Source organism: Aphelocoma coerulescens, chromosome 14 (assembly GCF_041296385.1).
Source record: "Aphelocoma coerulescens isolate FSJ_1873_10779 chromosome 14, UR_Acoe_1.0, whole genome shotgun sequence".
NCBI lineage: Eukaryota > Metazoa > Chordata > Aves > Passeriformes > Corvidae > Aphelocoma > Aphelocoma coerulescens.
Genome location: NC_091028.1, coordinates 15,557,376 through 15,579,845, shown reverse-complemented (window position 1 = coordinate 15,579,845; position 22,470 = coordinate 15,557,376). Strand labels below are relative to the sequence as shown.

At 43.9% G+C, this 22,470-nt stretch overlaps 2 protein-coding genes across 2 annotated transcripts; one reads left to right on the top strand and one right to left on the bottom strand.

The window, feature by feature from the left end:
• Window positions 1-564: 564 nt before the first annotated feature.
• ERI2 (ERI1 exoribonuclease family member 2) lies at window positions 565-5,531 on the bottom strand. The gene is made up of 6 exons (XM_069029517.1): window positions 5,257-5,531; window positions 4,951-5,107; window positions 4,358-4,458; window positions 3,386-3,467; window positions 2,611-2,699; window positions 565-2,402 (listed from the first exon to the last, which is right to left on the bottom strand). Exons 1-6 carry the CDS (start codon window positions 5,323-5,325, stop codon window positions 1,059-1,061), a joined length of 1,842 nt encoding a protein of 613 aa, XP_068885618.1. The 5' UTR covers window positions 5,326-5,531; the 3' UTR covers window positions 565-1,058.
• Window positions 5,532-6,026: 495 nt separating this feature from the next.
• Window positions 6,027-21,440, top strand: REXO5 (RNA exonuclease 5). The gene is made up of 19 exons (XM_069029516.1): window positions 6,027-6,644; window positions 8,308-8,429; window positions 9,329-9,455; window positions 10,323-10,407; window positions 10,893-11,042; window positions 11,189-11,277; window positions 12,098-12,213; window positions 12,995-13,133; window positions 13,704-13,798; window positions 14,619-14,721; window positions 15,324-15,460; window positions 15,775-15,883; window positions 16,211-16,321; window positions 16,433-16,570; window positions 17,041-17,133; window positions 17,624-17,843; window positions 18,372-18,565; window positions 19,147-19,256; window positions 21,196-21,440. The coding sequence occupies exons 1-19, from the start codon at window positions 6,084-6,086 to the stop codon at window positions 21,263-21,265; spliced, it is 2,769 nt and encodes a 922-aa protein (XP_068885617.1). The 5' UTR covers window positions 6,027-6,083; the 3' UTR covers window positions 21,266-21,440.
• The last annotated feature ends 1,030 nt before the right edge of the window (window positions 21,441-22,470 follow it).

Genomic DNA, 22,470 nt, shown 5'->3' with positions numbered 1-22,470 from the left:
TGATCTCGAAAAAATGACAAAAGAGCTACAAGACCATGCTGAGAAAGTTACTGTTCCATACAGGTATCCTCATAAGGTGAGTGGTCAAATACACAAATAATTTTCCCTGCCCTAGAGAGTGAGTGTTAACTGTTGTGTGGTTAGTAAGTCTATGCTGCTGAGGTTAAGGAAAAGTAAAAATTTAGGTAAAATGTATGTTATTTTGTATTGCCATTTCCTCCCTTTACCAATAGATGAACTTTGTTCAGTAGTTGCCAAAAACAGTAGGAAGAGCAGAAGAAACAAACTGTGCCAGAAGTGGAGGAAAAATTAAAGTACCTGCTGCTTTTTTGCAGGAGTTTTTACAAAGTAAGACATTGCAGATTTACACAGTAATGTCAAGTAAAAGACATCACACTATATGCTTCTTAGTTTAGTTTTGAATACAATCTTACCTGATTGCCACTATTTGTCTGTCCAGGGGCTACACTAAGAGCTAAAGCAGACACTGATACAAATGAAATGGGAAACTCAGGGAGGCAAGAGCACAACAGTAATGTGTGTTAAATAAAGTATTTAATGAAATGTCGGTGTCTTACCTTTATTGTTACTTAAAGGATAAAAAGCCCTGTAAGAGCTTCAAGAATCACTTTTGATGTGACACCTAAAGAGATTTTAAAATGTTTCAGAAGTTTCAAAAATTTTAAAGTTGTAGGCATAACAAGTATATTTAGAAAAAAAGTGCAAATAAAATCTGTCATTGAAATATTTAAGGATTAGACTAGTAAAGTATTTAAAATATGCTGGAACAGAAATTTAAGATTGTAGCAACAGCTGCTCATACTCTAATTTTAGCACTAATAGTTTTATCTGTTCTCTCACACTTCATTAAGGAGTTACTTTATGATCTGCTGATATTTTTGTGTGTTTGAGCAACTTCCCTTTCTAGGTATCTTAACCAAGAAGTGTCCTTTTTGTCCCATTCTGAGAATATATATCTGACATCATTTGACTGTCCTGACTACATTAAGCATGAAATTTAAAGAGTTTAGCATTCAGACAAAAAACTGTATCCATTTTCAAGTTCTCATAGAGGGTCTAAGACACAAATACTTTTTTTTGGAAGAATTTTCTGTATTACTAGAAACAGTTCCAAGAGAGGTCAAAGCATCTGCACTCACGGTGAGACCATTAGACTTCTCTTTCAGAAGTGCAGATTCCCACTTGAAGTATCCACAACTTTTCTTATTACCTCCTTGCTTGCCAACAGGACAACAAAAAAATGCTCTGCCATGATTTGGGCCACCATTTGACACACAGAGTTTTTTGGCTCTTCGACCACAGTTACACAGAGGGGGAGTTGGTTTTCCATTTCTCACAGCTCTTACAGACTGATTCCAATTGACTGTGGAGTTCAGAACAGCAGGAGATACTCTGGGAATATTCAAACTTCTCAAAGGTAAGGAGTGATCAAAAGAGGAAGTTTTCTCTTGATATATATGAAAAGACTGTTTTTTTGCTGGTGGGCATGTTTTTGGACTAGCTGGCTTTCTTTTAGGAGTCTCCAAAGGAGTAGAGTAATTTCCAATTAATGCTGAATGTGCTGAAACAGCATTTCCCTTTGCAGATGGTAACTTAAAAGCTGAAAATTTTGAAGTCTGCCTTTGTACTGGCCCTATATTATAGATTGTAGTATCAGGACTTTTGTAAACAACACACTTCAGAGGTTCCATGGGTGCTACACTTTCCTCCAAACTCTGATTATCTGAACTTGTCACAGCCAATTGTTTTGAAATAGATTTTTCTTCAAGCACTGTTAGATTATCTGTATTTGAGTCATCCTTGAGCTGAACAGAGTCTGAATTTTGTTCATACTGAGATTCTGGTATCAAAGCAACGTCTTCCCAGTCTGTCAGCAGAGACAAGCACTCAGAACTGGTGCTGATGTCCCCACTGGAGAGAGTAACTGAGGGGATGGTGGTGGAGACAAGCACCAGCCCTGATCCCTGTACTGGGAGGCTGGGTCTGGCTGTTCCCAGGGGCTGCCCAATGCTCCATCCCTGCTGGATGCCTGCTGATGCAGGACTGGGACGTGGCTGTGCCAGACCAAGAGGAACAGGAAATCTGTCAGTAGATGATGCTGAAGAGCTTTGGGATTGAGCGTGGAATTCAGTCCTTGAGCTGCTGCTGGGTACAACACAGACATCTGCAGAGGGATCAGTGCAAGTGATCTGCTGTTCCCCAGTCTGTACATTAGAATTTATCTTGTTTCCAGCAATACTGTTGTGTTTGTTCTGACCCAGAGAGTTTGTTTCACAAGTTCCATCTCTAGATGTTTCAGGTCTGCTCTTTCTTCCCAGTGGAGTTTTGTCAGTGAAGTTTCCAGTCAGTGTTCTGGAAATTAAATTACAGTTCTGATGTGCCTGGGGAGTCCATAAACAAAAGCAGATTTTGGAAAGTGAATACCCAGACATTTTGGGAATAAATGCACAAAATTAATAAGTGTATCAGCCTAAGGATGTTCTTTCCAAATCATAGTCAGGATGCTGGGTTTATTATTTGAATAGCTCACCTTTCATCTGTTCCAGGCTACAAAGCAAGTAGGCCGGAAGATACGAAGCAGTGACTGACCTTATCCAAAGATTTAGTAACTTTCAGCACACATCCATCACAAATCAGCCTCCAAGCAAGACGAGCAGTATTCCGGGAATCATCCAACCCTTCAAAAGCATGGTTATATTAATGTCTTCTTTTCAAACTGCTACTGGGGATAGTTCTTATTAGAGGAAAAATGTAACCTAGGTGACCCTTACATAAATGACAAGGAGTCACAGAACTGTGACACTTCGTCATCTAGTTCAAAAACAGGAAATGGAAGTAGAAAATTCCAAATAATTCCCTGTGCTGAAACATCTGAAGTACTATCCACAGAGCTGAATATCTATTCACAATTTTAAATATCTTTGCTCTGTTTTACTAATCAGCTCCAAAAAAAAAAAAAAAAAAAAAAAACCAAACCATATTGTGCTGGAATTCTCTAACATTAACATGCTGAGCTATCAGGTAAAATCAAGTTTCTTTATCTTCTGTCCACCTCTTTTCTTTTGCATCCCAGCAATTCATAAATTGATCTTGTGAACATGCACTCAGTAGCAGTAGAAGAGATTTCAGAAATGAAGTATGAGGTTAGAAATAACAAACTGATCTTGGAAGCATTTTGCCTTTTTTGTTTTGATGGTTTGTTGGACAGAACATGGCATAACCTGAAGCAAGAGTTACTGCTCAGAGTAATGACTACTATTAACTAGCTGCTTTAGGTTAAGTTAGCTAACTAAAGCTAAATAGTAGTATTTAGCTTTATAAGATATATACATTAATGTATAAAAGTGAGGATCATCATACTTACCACAATGTTCCCGTCCTTCAAAAGCTATCCCCAAATCCTGCAAAGCTCCGTTTAGCCCTTTAGGCTTTCTGTTGTAGAAGGCCTGAGGAAAGAAATGCAGGTGCTTAGCATGAAGCATTTCAAAACCTTTCCCTAGTGAAGCAAAGCCATTTCAGAAATATCCCCTTATGAATAATAAATCTCACAAGGCCATTAAGCAAGTTGGGTTGGCATTTTACAGTGAGGATCAGACCGTAAGTGACTTAACCCTGTAAGAAATCAGAATGGAAAGAACCATGAATCCCTTCTCTCAGTTTTAAGCAAATCCATTCTGTCTGAGCTGTGGAGTCATTTGTCTGCACTCTATGGCTTACCTTGACGAGTCTTAGCAGACCAGCAGTGAAGAATACAACTATAAATAATACCTTGAGGTGTTTAAACTGTTGCACAATATGCAGTCAAAGGCATGGGCATGAATATATTTGGCACAGGTATGGATTTTTTTGGTAAGTGAAAAAAGTGAGTATTACTACTTACTCCTGGTATCTGATTTGATCCCTAGAAAGGGGGAATAGTCACACTGTTTATCTTTAGAGACCTAATTCTGCTGCCTATGTGTAAGGTACCTCTAAGTACTTCTAAACAGACTATGATGATGACTTCCTACACAGCAATATAAGGCAGCAATAAGAGCACACAAAAAAAAAAAAGTTAGGAAGCAAGGAGAGCAAAAACTGTCAGGAAAGGAAGAGCAGCTCAAAAATGATAAAAGGATTATCATTCTTTTATCAAAAAACAATCTTTTCCTGGCATTAAGATTTCTGTTCAAATTCCTACAGGTCTAGGGCAGTTGGTTATTAAGCGATAACAACACGAAAAAAATCCCAGGTTACTCTGGTCACTGGGACATAGAGCATCGCCTTGTAAGCTCAGGTGCAGTCAGCCCTTGAGGTGAGGATGGGTAGAAACGTTTCAGTCTCTCAGTCTTCTCACCCTGTACGTTGCTTTGAGATCAATCCAGGAATTCAGGATGTCGGGTTTGCGCAGCTGCTTCCTTTTACACTCGTAGTGCAAACACACGCCCAGGTCCCAGTCTGTGCAGGGAAAACCACAGTCAATCCACCACTACAGAACTGGCCTAAAATCCACATAATGTGGCCTAAAAATCTACATAAAGGGACACAACACCAACACACTGTCAGCATCCTGTGTGTGAAGTCGTTGTCCATGGAAAACACCGGGGTTGCTGCAACAGGACACCAGGAGAAGCAAACCCCTGTTGTTAGTAAATAACTTCAGACAGTTAAAGATCTCAAAGGCCATCATTAAATCATTTAGACACACTAAGAATGGTCACACAGTTCCCTATGTAAAGCAGAAAAATGTAACAATGTCAGATCCTGGAGTCAAAGATGCAGCGAACACGTCGGGATTCCATGGATTTCCTATTTTCAGTCTTATCCCAATATTCCATTTTTTTAATACCTAATAACAGGATTTTGGCTGCCTAGAAGTGAGGACACAATCTCACTAGTGCCACCTAATGTTATTACTGTGCAGAAAAAGTAAATTAAAATGTTATTTACCTGTCCAAGTAACAAAGGCACATGCTTTTGCTTCTGAAGTAGAAATACTTTGACTGTCTGTACTGAATATAATTTTCTTCTCCTTTTGTATCTTTTGAATCCATTTCAAAAACTGTGATAAGCAAATGTTGAGAGGCACCCCTTTGTCCACTTGATCCTTCATGGAACAGAACAAGAAGCATGTATGTGTTAGAATGCACTGAAATTCATTTGAGGTTTATTTCTTTTTAGCCTTTTATGGGCCTCTTTAAATAAAACAGTAAATAGCAATTATACCATTGTAAAATAATGTTAAAGCACAATTACCTGTGTTATGCCAGTTAGTCCTGTACAGAATCCAGAGAGAATAGGATTCTCCTGGGGCTGGACATACATGTGGAATTCAGATTCAATCTCTCCTGTTGAGGTGTTTAACAGGACTGCTGGAAATTCAACTGCAACAAACACAGAAGGAGAAGAAGAAACAAAACAAACAAACAAACCAGAACCAAAACACAAAACCAGAAAGGTTAAAGCTGTTCACAGGAATTGTTCCATTTTTATATGGGTCCCTGCCAACTCTGCGTATCCTATGATTCTATTATATATATCTATATATATTATTATATATGTTATAGATATAATATATATTATATATATTATATATAATATACATTATATATATTGTATATTATATATTATATATTATATATTATATGTTACATATTACATATTATATATTACATATTATATATTATATATTATATATTATATATTATATATTATATATATACAGGGTTTGAGCATTGTGCTGACAAGGCCAAGGTTGCAGGTTTGATTCCTGTGTGGTCCATTCACTTAAGAGCTGGACTCGATGATCCTTGTTGGTCTCTTCCAGCTCAGAATATTCTGTGATATATATATATATAATATATATATATACACACAGATACACATACACACATTTACGTGATTCGTTTCTCTATTATTCCATTACACTGGGGCTGAACCGCCAGGAGTTAAAAGGAGCAGAATACAAGGAAGACGCATCACCCGACACCCGGCGCGGCGCCAGCCCGAGCCCGCTGCACTCACTGATCTCGGCCCCGCGCCGCTCGGGCTCCGCCCAGCACGTGGCCTCCAAGTCCAGGACGATGAGGAAGGCGAAGCGCTGCCCCGCGGCCGCCCGCGCCCCGCTCCGCGCCCTCGCGCTGCTCCGCGCCAGCCCCAGCCGCCTGCGGACACCGACTGCGCTCAGGGGCCGCCCGCCACCGCCGCGGCCCCTCCGCGGCCCCTCCGCGGCCCGGCCCCGTACCTGGCCAGGCGCTTGGTGGCCATGGCCACGCTCGGCCGCCTCAGCCAGCGGCCGCCATTCCGAACGTCCCGCGGGCCCGCCCCCATCGCGCTCTCGGCTGCTCCGCCGCGGCCCCGCCCAGCGCGGCGCGGCCCCGGGGCGGTGCGGGAGCGGCCGGGAGCGCGGGGCTGTGCCGGGCCGGGAGCGCGGGGCTGTGCCGGGCCGGGAGGGCGGGGCTGTGCCGGGCCGGGAGCGCGGGGCTGTGCCGAGCCGGGAGGGCCCGCCTCAGCCCGCTGCCGTGCAGGCCATGGCGGAGGGGCTGTGCCTCAACGGGCGCAGGCGGCTCGGGGAGGCCGCGGAGGGGCCGCGGGCGCAGAAGAGGCGGAAGGCGGATGGCGGCGGGCCGGGCCTGGGCCCCGAGGTGAGAGCCGAGCGCCCGGCGCTGTGAGGAGCGCGGTGCGGGCCGCGTGTGCCCCACGGCCGCTTCTCGGGGGCATTGCTGTGTCCCACCTTGGGACGCTGGGACCTCAACAAAGCCGCGTACACGGGCAGTGTACTGGGAGGGCCGGCTACAGGTAACACCATAGAATGCCCTGAGTTGCTCGACAGGGATCATGGAGCCCAGCGGCTGGCCCTGCACAGGACGCCCCAGCAGTCCCACCATGTGCCTGAGAGCATCGCCCAAACTCTTCTCGAACCCGGACAGGTTTGGGGCCGTGACCACTGCCCTGGAGAGCCTGTTAATGGCTTGGATTCTGCTCCGAGGAATGTGGAAAAGAACTCATTTGGAGTGCTCAGCGTTACATTTAAGGAATTTTGTTTAAAAAATAGATACATTCTCCAATATAATCTTCTCGTAAACAAAGCAGATCTTGAAAGGAGCGGTGTGCGTGCTCAGCACGTGCGCCCCTGAGGGATGCAGAGCAGCCCTGCGTTGACACCTCACCCCAGGTACACTGAGTCAGTGCCCGTGGAACTGAAGGTGGCATGTCCAGTCTGTGAGATCAGTCCTGTTTGTACCCGGCTGGAGGCAAATTCCTGTGGTTGGCAGTACCCTCTATTTGGTGACTCAAAACCTCTGCTCTTTGTTTGGGTTTTTCCGCAAAGCTTTAATTAGGCCGCATTGAAAACAACGGTGTCATTACTTGCCTCACTTAGCATGAGAGATGAGGCACTGGCAATTACACCAGCCTGTGCTGTTATTGCCAGATGATTCTTAACCACTGGAACCACGAAGGTGGTCACCCCTCTTTAACTTCTTTACCCAGTGACAAATACCTTTAAGAGCCCAACAACTCAGTCCCTGATTTGGGCAGGCTGTGTCCAAATTACTGAGCACAGGGCTTGTTAGCCCTGTGCAGGGGAAAACAACTTCCAGTGGTTGTTTATGCTGTGAGGTTTTACATCCTGTAGTGTTGTGTGGCATTTTTCCCCCTGCATGCCTTGATGTATTTTTTCATCACATATAAACAGAATATCTTTAAAGTTTTTACAAGAGTTCTTTGGAACAGGCCGTCTGGTCAGTGGAGGTCTCCAAAATGCTGCATTTACTTGCTAATTAGCCTTTAGAAGAACTGTGCATTTAGGCTTAAAGAACTGTTTGTGTTGAACTGTGTGGCACAGTCCCCACCTCATCTACCCAGTGCTTTCTTTCTGCAGCTTCCTTGGATTTTACTGAAGCGTTTTTCCCTGCAGGGGTCAGCAAACCCTTCTGGCAGAGCAGATCCCACACTGTGAATAGAGAAAACCTCACATGGAGTGGCTGCATGTAACACTTGTACAAGTGTTTAAAGCTCTACAGCAGCAAGTGGGGGAAAGGGCTGAGAAGAGTAGGACATTGTCTCTTTACTGCATACATCTGCTTATGTTAATCTTTATTAAATAAATCTTTGAAGTTAGAGTACCTGGGTTGACAGTAAATATAATATTGAAGTGTGATCTGAAAGGAAACTTTCGCCCATAATGAGTGGAAGAGTTATTTTAAATGTAGTTGGTTGTATCCTAATAGTTTATTTTTCCTTTGTTTTCCACGAACTGGTGTGATTACATGAAACCTCTCTTTACCAGCATTTCCCTTTCCACAGGAAAAGTCGTGTCGTTTGTCAGCAGCTCTGCTTGGCGAGGGCTCCGAAATCAGCCAGGAGCAGCTGTATGAGCTGCTGAAATACGCAGCTCTGGGGAAATGCCACAATGCAGCACAGCCCAGGTACATCCACAGCCAGAATCAGCCTGGCCTCGTGTTTTCCCGTGGTTTGAGAACATTCCTAAAGGAACATTGGCCATGCTGGGTTTGGAATGCTCGCCGTGGAGTTGCCACAATGGCAGCCTGGATTGTGCAGATACAGTTGTTGTTAGACTTGGCCAGGAAGCCGAATTCCTCTTCTGGCAGAAGTCCTGCCATTGCATAGTTTTGTTTCATGCAGTTTTGAAAAACTAAATGACTGCTGTGGAACTGAAGAAGCTCCACACACTGAGAAACAAAATAGCCTGTTAAAATACTAACACACATATTAATGTATTTCATGTTAGATAGAATCAGAACAGAGCATTCTATAGAGTGTTTTAGAAAAAAAAAACATTTTAATCACTTCTCCCTTTCTCTGGGCAAGTTCTCAGTGCTGGAAGGGAAAGGCTGGGGAGGGTATGTAACCTTGAATGGCAAAAATACGGTGTAATGAAATGAATCTTGAAATGAAACTCAAAGCAGAAAGTACCCCACTTTAGATTTTAATAGTGAATAGAAAATTATTTTGTGAAACTTACTTTGATGCATTAATTCACCAGACTGTGTCAGTACAGTTGAAGTTACTGGTATGTTCACATTCTGATGCATATAAATGAGATACACAGGTCTTGAAATGGTAAGCAGCAGACATTTGCAATAACTTCTTTCTCTGGCTCCCGTATTCTGTTGTTTCCAGGAATATGTGGCTGTTTGAGATAAGCTATAAAGCCTCTTCTTATTGGAGTAATTTGGCACTTTGCCATTTACTGACTTAAAAGCTGGGCTGGTTCCAACTTTTTTTTTAAGAGTGCTTGATAGTGGTTTTGCTTTGATTTTTAAGTTGTTTTTTTTTAATTATTGCTCTTTTTTTTTAACTGTAGCTGGTGCCATATTCATCACCAAAGACACCTGGCCGGGGTTGTGGTTGTTGTTCTACACGAAATGAGCCAACTCCATTTCTACAGATTCTATTTACAGTTCAAACACCTCAGGAAAGTGTTCCGGCATGTAAGTCCCCAAACTGCATCCGTGTCTTCTAAACTTCTTCCAGTCCTGAAACCACATCCAGGGATAATGGCTGCAGTGGAATGACTGCCTTTTCCAAGGATGCAGCCATCCTTGACTCTCACAGCAAGTGAGAGGATCTATTTGCAGCAGTTGTCAGCTCAGAACAAAGGACAGGGCTTTGATATTAGGAACAGGATTTCAAGACTTATGTCTTTGAAGCCTTAGCAGGTGAAATGTTTATTGATGTTTCAGTCCTCTGACTGTTATGTATCCTGCATCTACAGATGCCAATTAGATTATAAATATTTTGGAATCATTTCAATAATTTGGAATTTACTCTGAGCGAGGAGACTCTCAATAGAGTTATGCTAATCCCACTGGTTGAAAAATACCACTTTTGTTATTTGCACTTTATGTCAAGTTTCTCCCATTTCCCAAAAAGATTAGTAAAATAATTATTTTAATTTTCTGACTTACAAGCAACATTTTTGAAGGAAGATAGAAAGAAGGACTTGAATTCAAGCTTCTAGAGAGTTCTTCCTGAACTACAGCAAATGTAAATCACAACTTAACTGGAAAGACAGGAACTGGCTTTAGTTTCTATCAAAGAAAATCTTGAGATTTGCCTTCTTTATCGTATCTGGCAAGGCAAATCTGTTCTGTAGTACAAAGAATCCTGTGTCATCCCTTATTGGAACAGGTTTGCTTTGTGTTGGGTTTTTCTACTTGATAAAACATCAAATGTATTTCCACTATTTCTTTATCCATCCTTCTCTGAATTTGGCTGGTTTGGGGGTCAATAAACTCCCCATTTGCTTGTTATTTCCGCAATGTCTTTCAAAGTCACTAACACGTGTCTTTTTTCAGAGATTCACATTAACACCTTCTGCTAACTTCCTAGTCAGCCTGTATGGAGAAGGAACAAACCTGAAACCTGAAAACACTCCACAAGGTATTTTGTTTGGCTTTGCATTGTCTCTTTCAATACAGTGACTCACCGTGAACAGAAATTTATGACTTTGCGTCCTCTGCAATCCCAGTGCTGCCATGGTAAACTTGTTTAGAAAGGAACACATACAATGGCTTAAACCATGAGACTTCTTACCCTGACTACTTCAGTAGCTCATGTTGGGCCAATTGTCAAAGTGAATGCAAAAAGAGAGAAAGTTTTTGACATATTTAATCCCAAACTCTGCTGCTTTGCTACCCATTTTGTGATTATTTTAATCTAAGATGTATCTAATCAAAGAAACAAGACATCACTATTTTAAGCTAAGAAGACTGTGTGTCTTTCTTTTTCTCTGACCCTCTCTCTCCAGTCTGTTGTTCCAGGTAGTAATTTGGCATGGTGCAGTCTGTAAGTGTTCATCTGATGCAGAAACTGCATGCAGGTAGGCAGTGCTCTCTGAGCACTACAGATGCTTCTGTATTTTACAGGCTTGACTTCCACCAGCAGTGAATGCATTACTAAAAGCTCAGACTTGCAATGTGATCCCATCATTCAGAGATACGGAGAAAAGAAACAAGGCCTTACAAGCTATACTCTAACTTTAGAAGAGCAGAAGAGAAATGACTATCCCATAGAAGGTCAGTTTTTGAGCGAGGGCTGTTTAGTTGTTTTGTTATGGTGGGGGTTGTTTTTAATTTTGATAGTTTAGTGATATGCTTTATCATATAAAATGAGTTGTAGAAGAAAGTTCTTTTTCTTATTCCTGGGTGTGTTTTCCCTCCAGGTTCCCCTGGATGCAAGGGCTACATCTCCACAGAGTGTGATCAGCAGAGGACAGACAGCAGCCCCCTCTTTGGTCTGGATTGTGAAATGGTAAAAGTCATTGTGTGTGGCCTTAAGAAATAGAGTCAGGCACCCAGCTCTTACCAGCTGTTCCCAAGTGAGCCAGGCACTCTGTGTATTTGTTAAACCACTTCTGATATCTTAATATCTGCTGCCAGTCCCTTCCTCGATGGTACCAGTGCTAATGCACCCATGGGGAGGGCCCTGGAAGTGGTTCTGGCAACGAGACAGAAACAATATCCTGAGCAGAGAGCTCATTTCTGTGTTGGCTCCCAGGGCAGCAGCTGGATCTGCCAGGCCTATCAGCAATGCTGCAGTAACCCACGAGGGTGTCATGGAATTCCTCCTCAGCTCTCTCCAAGGTTTGGGAAAGGAAAAGTACTTCCCTGTCACACATCTTTCATTTAGCCATCACAGTTCCTCTGGCAGCTGCTGTGGTGAAGAGTCCTCTTTTAGTGCAGTTTTAGCCTTGCAGAGATGCCTGTTTGGCACCAGAATTGAATTACTATTGATACAACCTGGGCTCTGCCTTGAAACTGTACAACTTCTCTGGGGCTGGTGCTGTCAGTGGCAGTTGTGCAGTGCAGAGCACAGACTGATTCTGTGAAATCAGCACTTCTTTACAGTGTTTTTCTCTGTGCTGTGCTTGCCTATGTGTTTGCTGTGCTTACAGTGCACATTTAACAACTCAAATGAAGCACAGTAGAGTATAAAACAACCAGCTATGAGTGGTAGATCTCTGAGTCAAGGAACTCCTTAGCTGCTGCTGCAGCCAAAGCAGATGTTAGCTGAGGTGTTCTGGTGGCAGCATCATGCTGATCCAACAACTGCCTGTGCTTGCTCCTGACAGTGCCTGACGGCGAAAGGGAACGAAGTCACGCGCGTGTCCTTGGTGGATGCCCGGGGTCGGTGCCTGCTGAATGAGCTGGTCAGACCTGAGAGCACCGTGGTGAACTACCGCACCAGGTCACTTGCACACACCTTCCTTACCTCTTTGTCTTTCAGAGCTGCAGCCCTTTCACACTCAGCCTGTTACACAGGACCTTTCAGAAACCCCTTGGTTTGCACAGATGCCTGCTGCTTTCCCCTCAGTGTTAAGAATACAGCTCTTGCTGTGTGACTGAAGTGACCAGCATTATGTGTACAATCTGCTGCACAGTGCCCCTGGGGCTGCCAGGCAGAACCATTGCCATTCTGCAGTGTCCATGGGAAAGTTCTGTTACAAACTGATGATACACAGTACAAGTTACTCGTCACTGCTGGCTATAAATTAAGATGGAGTCCATAGCTAAATTTGCTCATATGTAAAAAAATGCATAGAGCTTGTACACACCTTTAGGGTGGGGCTCAGGATTGTAACAAAAGCAGGCAAAACTCAAGTCTTGTCTTCTTCAAAACGTCACCTGGCTTTATCCAGGAGGTGATGTGCCAGTCCCCTCAGGTTACTTGGAAGCATCTCCTTCCACCATCAGACTTGCAGTATTTCCTTACCTGTGCTATCTGATGCTGCCAACTGCATCACTTAAAAATACCTGAGAGAAATGACCTTTTGAAACAGATGTGGTAGCACTCTTAGCAGTTTAATATAGTTGCAGCATATCCTCTGATGTTGGAAGAGAAAGCAGTAAATAGTAAATTCTGTGATTGGTTATACTGAGTCCATATTTTACGGGACCTGCTTGTAATATTCTCCAGCACACACTGTTCTAATGTGTTGCTTTTAACTCGTGCAACTTTTGTTTTGAAGGTTTTCAGGAATCACAAAGAAAATGCTTCTTCCAGTGAAGACAAGACTGTCAGACATCCAAACCAAGCTAAAAAAAATGCTTCCCCATGATGCAGTATTGGTGGGTCATTCCCTAAATTCTGATCTTCAGGCTTTAGAAGTGAGTATGTTTCTAAGAGTGTTTTTCCCAATCCTGTGTTGCTCATTTCAGACCTGAAAACTCTTCAAAATTGCTCTTTTTATTAGTGAACAGTTGTTAATTGCTTCTTATTATGAATAGCCCTATGTCTGTAAGGATTTAAAAGACAAAGAGTCTCCTTACAGCTATAAAATTTGCAAGGGGCTGTTCAGAACCCTAAAGAGAGAAGTCTGTGCAGACATAGGTATTGTTGCAACTGAAGCTTTACCCCTCTGCTTCAGCCAGATGCTTCTGATAGCTCTGTCATGGGGAGAATTGAAATCCTTTCTGTGGGTAATTTAACCAATCTAAAATGCTTGAATCATAACTAATCTTTCTAACCCAATCTAGATCTTACCACTAGAGTGGGAAGTAGAAAGGAGAGTTGGACTTGTTTAATTATTCCTTTTGCTCTCTTATTGTGGATCAGGTTGCTGTCAGTGAGAAACTGGCAACTGAAATGAAAAGGCAGAGGCACAGAAAACTGTGGAGTTACTGTCCCATTCTGTATGTCTGCTGTTCTTAAACTAAACTGATGATTTTCTCCTCCAGATGATCCACCCCAGTGTTATTGATACTTCACTGCTTTTTGCCAGAAGTGAAGGTCGAAGATTTAAGCTAAAATTTCTAGCCAAAGCTGTTTTAGGGTAAGATTATTACTGTACTGTCATGGCAAGGATTAGAAACTGTCATGGTGGGTCATAGGGTCTTACTCTGCCACTACTAGTGTCAGAATTATTTTTTTTTTACTAAGATTGCAAAGAAAGGAGCAGGCTGTGCAAGTAAGACATGGTAAAAAGGAATTCACTGGCTGCTTAAAACATCAGGCAGCATAATAAATGGGCTTGTCTTTGAGCAAGCAGGAATGCTGTGACCCAGCCAGATCTGAGTCCCAGCAAAACTAGCCTTCCTGCAGGGCTCTAGAGGTGTATTGAATTGTAGAACAACAAAGGCACTCTGGCTCACACAAATGAGAGGTGCAGTTGGCAAGAAAGAAAGGTTAATGCATGAAAGTCGGATTTTCTGATTTAAATCATATTTCTCAGTGTATCAGCTACCACTGGATAGTGTCTCAGTGAGACAGCTCTCCCCATGCTCACAGTGAGTGGTAGTACTCTGCAGTGCCAAACTTCACTGAACTGGAGGTTGCCTTCCTCTGTGTGCAAAGTGTGAGTTGGGCCATTGGGCAAGAAAGAAGTAAAATTTAAAAATAGTGATGCATCAGAGTGGCAAGTATTAGCACTGCTTCTGTCAAACTCCATAAACCATTTCGCTCAACATTGCAAAAACATTTCTTGCAGTAACTTTTGGGAATATTTCACAAGAATGCTGCTGCACAGAACTGAAATCCTTTTTGGAGAGGGGAAAGCTCTTTTGCCCAAAAAGGACCCAGTTTAGAAAAGACAGGATGTTGGTCAGTGTGGAGAAACAGATAACCTGCCTGTACACCTAATTTTGATGCCCTAGGAAGGAGATTCAGTGTGAACAGAAGCTTGGGCATGATCCTACAGAAGATGCTAGAGCTGCATTGGAATTAGCTCAATTCTTCATTGAGCAAGGACCAACAAAGGTAGTTATATCTAATTAATATTCCTGTCCTAAAATACAGAACATAATGTTGTTGTGCTTATGAAGAAAAAACCCCACTCCAGCACATCTTCCTATTGATTTAAAAGGGAAAATGGAGCTGTGCTAGAGACTCCAGTTTTGACAGCCCGTTGCTTTCAGGCTGTATCCAGGTGCCTGAATAACCTGGGCAGCACCGGGGCTCGGTGCTCACCAACATCAGCCAGCATTGCTGCTGATCCTCAGGGGGGGCACTGGGTAGAGAAGGACTGAGGAATGCCTTCTAGCCTGCAGGAATGCCTGTAATTTTTCTAGATGAAAGAAGAGAGAGACCTTGTGTGTTGTGGCAGTGATTCAGCTGGTTTTATGAGTCCCTTGTGTTGTTGATTTCTGAGAGAACTTTTTTGGAGATGATTGCCTGTTGATGCTGTGAGTGCTGCATGCTCGAAAATGACAACAGAAAATAATAAGTCAAGAAATTAATGCCCATGTTTCTTCACTGCTGGAGTGTGCCTATGTGACTCATAGGGAAAGCATAGGCTTTTTGGTCAGCTGCAATTAACTGATGAGATGAAAGCCAACTAATAATCTTCTTCCTTCCCCAAGGTAGCAGAACTAAACTTGGAGATGCTTCTGACAGCTGAAAAACTGGCTGAGGTCTCACAGAACAAAGCTGTGCTGCAGCCACAAAGATGTGGGTTCCAGGAACAGCTGAATGAGCCTCCACCATTATCCAAACCATGGTAATAAGATTCTCAAATATGCATGTTTTTCCTTCAGCTGAATCCTCAGTAAAATCAGATGAGGGCCTTAGGTTTTTCAGAAGCCATCAGGATCTTCAGAGAGACACAAATAATTGCAGCATAGTGCTGAAAAACTTTCAGCAGTTTTATCTTAAATTCACAGAGTATTTCCTAGGCTTCTTTTCATGTTGTGGACAAGAATATTCTTTCAAATTTCTTTAATGAGCTTTAGTTCTCTGACAAGAATTTCTTGAAAGTTTTTGATTTCCCATATTGAAAAGTACTGTGATTCAGAGTGTACTTCTCTCTGCTAGTTTTTTAGATTGTCTGAAGGTGACTGGCCAAAAACCCCTCCTTTTGGGCAGACAGGGACTAGACTCTTCTGGCCTGTGTCAGAGAAACCTGAGCACTTCAAACAAACAGGTGAATGGATTTAGAGTGGGTTGGTCTGAGCGTCAAAATAGTTCAAAGTTGTTCTTGTTCTGGGAGTGGGTAGATGAGTCCTATTTTAAAGAGCTGACTGACAGTACTGTTAGCAATACTGTTAATACCAGGTTAGCTAAATCCATTGGAGCATTTCGGAAATGAGCTTTGATCCTCTGCATCCTCTCATGACTCACCGAAGGGGAATTTCTGCCTGAGGGCTTTCTTGGACAATAATGAAAATTAAAGTTGGGAGTTAAATTCAATTGTTTCTGATCCTCTGCAGTACAATTGTCTTGTACCTCTTTAATGCTCTTGTCCCTCCAGATTCTTCAGAGAGCCTTGGAAGATGTTCCCCTGTCCAAATTCAGTATCATTCAGTTCAGTTTGGGTCCAGAGTACATAGCATCTCACCTTCATGCTGGACTTCATGAAAAGGTATTATTTTTCATTTGAGAATAGTCTTCACACTGAGCTTGCAGACAGATGTGATTTATCAGGAGGCACCTTTGCTTTGTGAAGTGCCTTCTCTAATCTGTGTTCCAACAGGTGAGAAGCAAGCTGACTGACATGCTGACAATTTATGCAGGTCCTTTTGAAGAAAACTTTTGCCTGAAGTCTGTGAAGAAAGAATTTGGGAGGTGTGGACCAATCCAGTCCCTTACAGTGGTAACTGAAACATTCCAGGTGAGGAGCACTCATAAGGTTGCTGACAGGCCTGGAAGGTCAGATTAATCTCTTGGAAAGAGATGGATTAGAACCACAGAAATACCAGTTATTCTGTTTGGAGGTTTTTTCTGGTAGTTTAGTCATCAGCTACAATCATTCAGGGTACCTAAAAAGCTGCTCCACACAATGACAAGAACAAATGCAGCTCATGTGCTGCTCAGGGGACTCTGAGCACTGGAGAAGCTGAGGTGCTTTTTGTCCTTCTCCAGAGAACTGATATGTTCAGGCCTTTTACAGCCAAAGGAGAAAAAAAAGGCTATAATTAATTGAAGAGTTAATTGAAGGGGTTTTTAAACAGCTAGAGTATGTGGAGTGTTACATATATTACCCCCAAACTTTTTTATATTATATTTTTAAAAGAAAGCACAACTTCATTGAGGCCTGACTTTTTAAAAGGGAGGGTTAATGTGTCACTGTTCTGTTTCAAGCCGTATGTCTGTATCCAATACGAAGTGCTGGAAGCTGCCCAGCTTGCTGTGGAAAGCCTGAATGGAGCTGAGGTGGCAGGATCCTGCATTAAGGTAAACAAGGCAAACAGCAAAAGCCCAAGTTGTGTTCAGCCCAGGCACAGCCTCCAGTACAGCTCTGGAACATCCCAGCAGCGAGTCTGGGCAAGTGCTGGCTGCTTGTGCTGTTACAGCCTCCCTGTCCCTGCACAGCTTAGGGCCCCTGGCAGAAAGGAAGTGGCTATATCCCTCTTTTTTTCCTTTCTGCCTGTCAGCAGAAGGGAATTAGAAAGCATTCTGACCTCCAGCTGCAGCTTTAAAGGGCAGATCCAAGTAACAGGGCTATACAGAGTATGGCATTTTAGTTTTAGTGTTTCTGCATTACAAATATGATCTCCCTTTATCATGACTAAGTAAGTTAGCCTTCATTAGTCATATTTATTTCGAGTGAGGGAAAATAGCCTGTCTACTTTTGGTAATGGGAGAAAAATACTTTAAAATAGAAGCTCAGAACACAGAGCTGTGTGGGCTGATAGGCTCTTTATTCCTGCTGCATCCACCCCAGGTCCAGAGACCGGTCACTGCAGCCATGCTGGACTGCAGTGTTCTGATTAAGGAATTAGAACTGGATGTAGAAAATGAAGGTGTGATTTATGTGGCCGGTCTAAAGAAGTCATTAACAGAGACAGACTTGCAAGAAGAATTCAGCCACTTGAAAGACCTAGAAACACTGTTCCTGCCAAAGGATCTTCAGAGTGGAAAGCACAGGAACTGCTGTTTCCTCAGTAAGTAGCTTCACACACAGCCTGCGTATTTCCTTCAAATAAGCTCATTCAGCAGCCCCTGGGACTTTGCACAGACACAGCAAGAGCTACTGAAACTCAGGTATGCTCAAAGGGATGGTATTTAAAATGCTGCAGTGGAAGCAAATACTGTTTGGGAGAGCACTTTACAGATAAATATTTAAGAGGAAAAAACACCTGCTTGAAAAAACCCCAAACATTTTACTTAGAAAAATTCCAGGGTAGCTACTGGAGCCCCTCACATGGGCACTTCCATGTGAGGGCTGGCTGCTGTGCAGCTTCACACAGACCAGTAATCACCTCTAAAAGGTGAGAACAGCTCAATGAGTGCTGCTGCAGCCAACTGGCATTTCGAGTCTGATGTTTATCTGCAGCAAGATGAGGATCTGCTTGCTGCAGTGATTTGTTTCTCATCTCCATCCTGCTCCACACCTTTAGCCCTGCCTTGCAGGTGCCAAGGAGGGCAGCAACAGCATTGCCAAAGCATGTTCCCTTCTCTTTGCATTTCAGAATTCCAGAAATCCCAGAGTGCCATGGATGCCCTTGAAGCTATAAATGGATGGACCATGAAGGGTAGCGAGCTAAGAAGTAGGAATGCCCTTGCTCCAGGTCACCTCTGGAGATGGATTTGGCAAATGAATCACAGCAATGGGAAACAAGGAAAACACATCTTCTATGAGCAAATGGAGCAGCTGTCTGACTCTGTGAGTGTGAGGCTCTGCTGATGTTTGTTGCAATTAGTGAGGAGGGATTGCCCTGGGAACCTGGAGTGGTAGCTTTGAGCTGATGTGACTTTGAGGTGCAGAGCTGCTTGTGACAGAAGGGTCTCCTTGAGCTGGAGCAAAGGGGCTGCCAAGAGCTCTCTTCCACAGAGCAGTTTGAGAAATAATACCACATGAGATAACGTGGTGTTTGCAGGGTACTGCATAGCCTTAAAACCAGCATAGCTGCACAGGGCAGTGGGTGGTGCTGTCCAGGAACTGAAGCCTGGCACTGGAGAGCTGACAGGGCACAGGTGGCACAGGAGTGGCTGCACAGCAAAGAAGAGCTCTAGGTGAGAGCTCTGGAGGTGGAGCTCTCATTTTTACCTGGAGGGAGCTGTGGTGCCATTGGAGTGGGGCACGTGGTTGTCCCTGCAGCTGGGCCACTGCGCTGCCAAGTGCCAGGCAGAAGCGGCATCACTGCTGCCCTCACCTGTGCCATCCCACAGGGCAGCCTCCCCACACACTCAGAGGTATAACTGCTGATGAACGAGGGGCTTCAATGCTTCTATTCTCTTATGCAGGAGCAGGATCTAAGGAAAAAGGTGAAGAAGTTAGACCACGATATCAAAAAGCTTTACAGAAGCCTGCAGAGTAACACCCTGTGCGTTGTTCTCTTTCCTGGTGTGAACAGGTAACTTGCTGCCTATTTTGCAGAGAACCAAGGAGCTGAATAATTTTATCTTAATCTATTAAAAATTAAAGCCCTGCACAAGGAAGAGAAAGCCCAAGAGAAAGGCTGAAGAAGCTGTTGTACTTAATCTGACTTTCATGTCGGGCCAATAAAACCTCAGGCCTGCGTTCTGCCCACAAAGCAGGCCTGAGCCAAAATCATGTATCGTAGGGCCCACAGTGCTGATTAATTGTGCACATCTTAGCAGTTCACTCACCTGCCCTGATGGATGTTTCATCCCCATTGACAATGAGGTAAGTTTTATGTGGCCATGAGAGAATCAAGCAGAGTTTCCACAGCAGGCAGGTTTTTTGGGGGGTTTTGGTGAGGTTTTGTTTGGTTTTTAAAACCACCTAATTACTGCAGCCAAGGCCTCGCCTACCAGTTGTTGTGTTGTGGTACTCCAATGTATGTGCTTCAGCCACAGCTGATCAAGGAGGTGGTTCATGCCCTTATGTGATGGACAAAAATGAGAAAACCCAAATATGTCCACTGAGTCCTTCAGCTCTTTAGGAAGGAGCGAGTTGTGCATTTGAGTTGGGCTGCAGTGCTGGAATCAGGGATGCTTCCAGCTGGAGTGGGCTTCCTGCATTGCAGCCCCTGGGGCCTGAACTGCCACGGTCTGCTAAATTATTAACCAGAAAGGTTCAGTCTTTCCTAAGCAAAGCCCTGGTTACTGAGGACATACTCACTCCAGCAGCCTTCTGTGCTCTCACTGTCACTGGTCAGCCTAATAAAGGTCACATCTACCTTTGCTTTTCTTCAATGCCCTTCAGCAGAAGGGGCATTGTTCCTTGTGGAGACATGCCCTGGAATAGAAGCAGAGCCAGAGCTGCTCAGCAGCATCTCTTTTGCCTGGCTGGGCAGCCATGCCAGATTCCCCTCCCTCACTTCCAGAGCTTCCTGAGAAGAGCCATGATGCTGTATAATCCTGTGCTCCAAACTGTGTCCCTGGAACAGAGATTGATCCAAAGCCAAGAGCTATTTAGGCTTAATGGCAGTGACAAACCATTTCAACCAAGGGCTGCTCTTGGAGTGATTTGCTCCAATTGTTCAGTTACTAAAACTTGAAGGAAAAAAGATAATTTTTAAAATTTGTCATCATCAATAGAGCATAAGTTGTTGTTCCCCCCCACCCCCCCAAACTGTAGCTTACAAACTGAACCAGCAGCAGTTCCTGCCTTACCAGCAAAGCACTCCCTGCAGGTCACCCTGAGTGCAGCTGGGGTTCAAACACTGCCTCAGTCCGACCTGGCTGTGGGCACTTCCATGCATGTGGGCCTTGGATCAGCTGCTGCTTTCTTTGGGCTAAAACTGCATCAGTTTTTACATTTCTGAGCAATCATTTGCCTCTTCTCTACGCCCTGTATCACCTCAGGTACACTCACCTGTCACCCCACAGGAAGGTTTGAGGCTGTGGGGTGCAGTCCACACCACGTGTCCTTTGCAGCAGTCACTGGGCTCAGCACATCCCAATTTACCTTTCGAGGGCCATTTCCAACTATTCTCCCTTATCACAAGCTTCTATCACTGAGGGGTAGGAATCCCACCAGCAGAACAGGTGGATTCAGGAATCTGCATCCACTGAGTGCCTGTGGAAGCCCACAGAGCCTGGCTCACACTCTCAGGCTGCTGAGTGGGTTAGATGGGAACTCCATCTCAGGCTGGGAAGGGCTTTCTTGCCAAGTGAGGTTCCTGTATTAGTGTTTCCCAGAGGACCAACAGTTCAGAGGAGGCTTCTTGATTAAAAAGAATGCCAAGTAATTGTGGGGTGGAAAAAGAATTAGTTTTTCAATGTGCTGACCCTGGGGGTTGCAGTCCTCTCAGTACCAGCCCAGCAGGGTTATGTGCATGGAGGCTGAACTGAGCAGAACTAACACACTTCTTGTTTGTGTTGCAGCACGCATGGATCACAATCTGGCCTTGGTCTGATGGGAATAAAAGATGATGAAGGGAGGAGCACTTGTTAAACTGCCAAGTTTTTAAGCAAAGTCTTTTGTTAAGATATTTTTAATTACTTTAAATATTGATGTCTTTGTAAAGATCTCTTACCATAAGAACAATAGGCTTTCACTCTGTATCTTCTACAAAGTCTAAAAATAAAAGCCATTCAAAATGTCTTAAAGCACAAAACCTTTTCCATTAACCCTTCTTGCTGTGGGAAGGTCGAGCCAGGGAGGTGCTCAGGCAGCGCTGGGACAAACCGGGGCCGTGCTCCATAGGAGCTGGGCAGGATTGGCCTGTGGGATGCCATTCCTTGCTGGGAGACCAAGCTGCCAGCTGGGGCATCTTCCCTGCAACATCCCAGCCCATAAACCAGGCAGCCAGGTTAGTGCAGAACCTGCAGCAGCTGCTCAGCAGTTAACAGCTACCCCAGGAATTGTGTGGATTTCTGGAACCGTGTGGTGCCAACTCCTGAACTGGAGTCACTGCCTCCTTTCTGGGAAAGTGCTGTACTTAGTCCATGGAAAGGAGGAATTGGTGATTCACACTTCTTGGACAATCTCCACTTTCTCCTCCCTCCCTGACCACCCCCACGCTCCCCTCACACACACAAAAAAAAGAAAAAAAGTTTCCGTGTGGCTGTGGGAGGGGCAGGGGGTGTTTTAAGGAAAGCACATGGCTGTGTGCACTTTGCACAGCATGGCTTTCCACAGGGGGCTGGAAGCAGGATGAGGTGATTTGCAACCTGACAGCTCCAGTCCTGTCCTTTGCAGCCATTGCCACCTAAAGTAAAGGCTGCTTGACCATCTCTTGTTAACATACAGAATTTCCAAGCACAAGGATGCTTAGAGGAGCTTCTGGCACTCAGAAAAAAAATGGAAAAATTATAAGGAAATGTTTGTCAAAAGGTTTTACCATGAGTTGAGGGATTTTTTCATGTGAATTGGAGTAGGCCAAGACAAAGCTGAAATAGTTATAATTCCAGAAATTACTAAATACAGCTGATGGAATATTTACACCCTCCTACTTTCCAACCCCAAGTTCACTGCGCTGGGCTCTCTCTTTACGTTGGGATTTGGAAGCTGGGAATTGCTGCATGGAGGAGCAGGCACAAATACAGGCATGCAGGAGAAAGGCAAGTTCAGCACAAGCCCAGAAGCAGCAGTGAGCAGGCAGGAGATGCTCATGTCAATGCCATTAAAGACTAAATTTAAAGCCACCTGAAAGTCAA

Coding starts and splice junctions, on each gene's coding strand:
- ERI2 (XM_069029517.1), bottom strand. CDS start 5,325: ATGTATGTCCAGCCCCAGGAGAATCCTATTCTCTCTGGATTCTGTACA. Junction 2,700..3,385: donor TGAAGGACGGGAACATTGTG/GTAAGTATGATG, acceptor ATGCTTTTGAAG/GGTTGGATGATTCCCGGAAT. Junction 2,403..2,610: donor TTACTAAATCTTTGGATAAG/GTCAGTCACTGC, acceptor TGGACTCCCCAG/GCACATCAGAACTGTAATTT.
- REXO5 (XM_069029516.1), top strand. CDS start 6,084: ATGAGGAAGGCGAAGCGCTGCCCCGCGGCCGCCCGCGCCCCGCTCCGC. Junction 15,461..15,774: donor CCACCATTATCCAAACCATG/GTAATAAGATTC, acceptor TCTCTCTGCTAG/TTTTTTAGATTGTCTGAAGG. Junction 18,566..19,146: donor TGGAGCAGCTGTCTGACTCT/GTGAGTGTGAGG, acceptor TCTCTTATGCAG/GAGCAGGATCTAAGGAAAAA.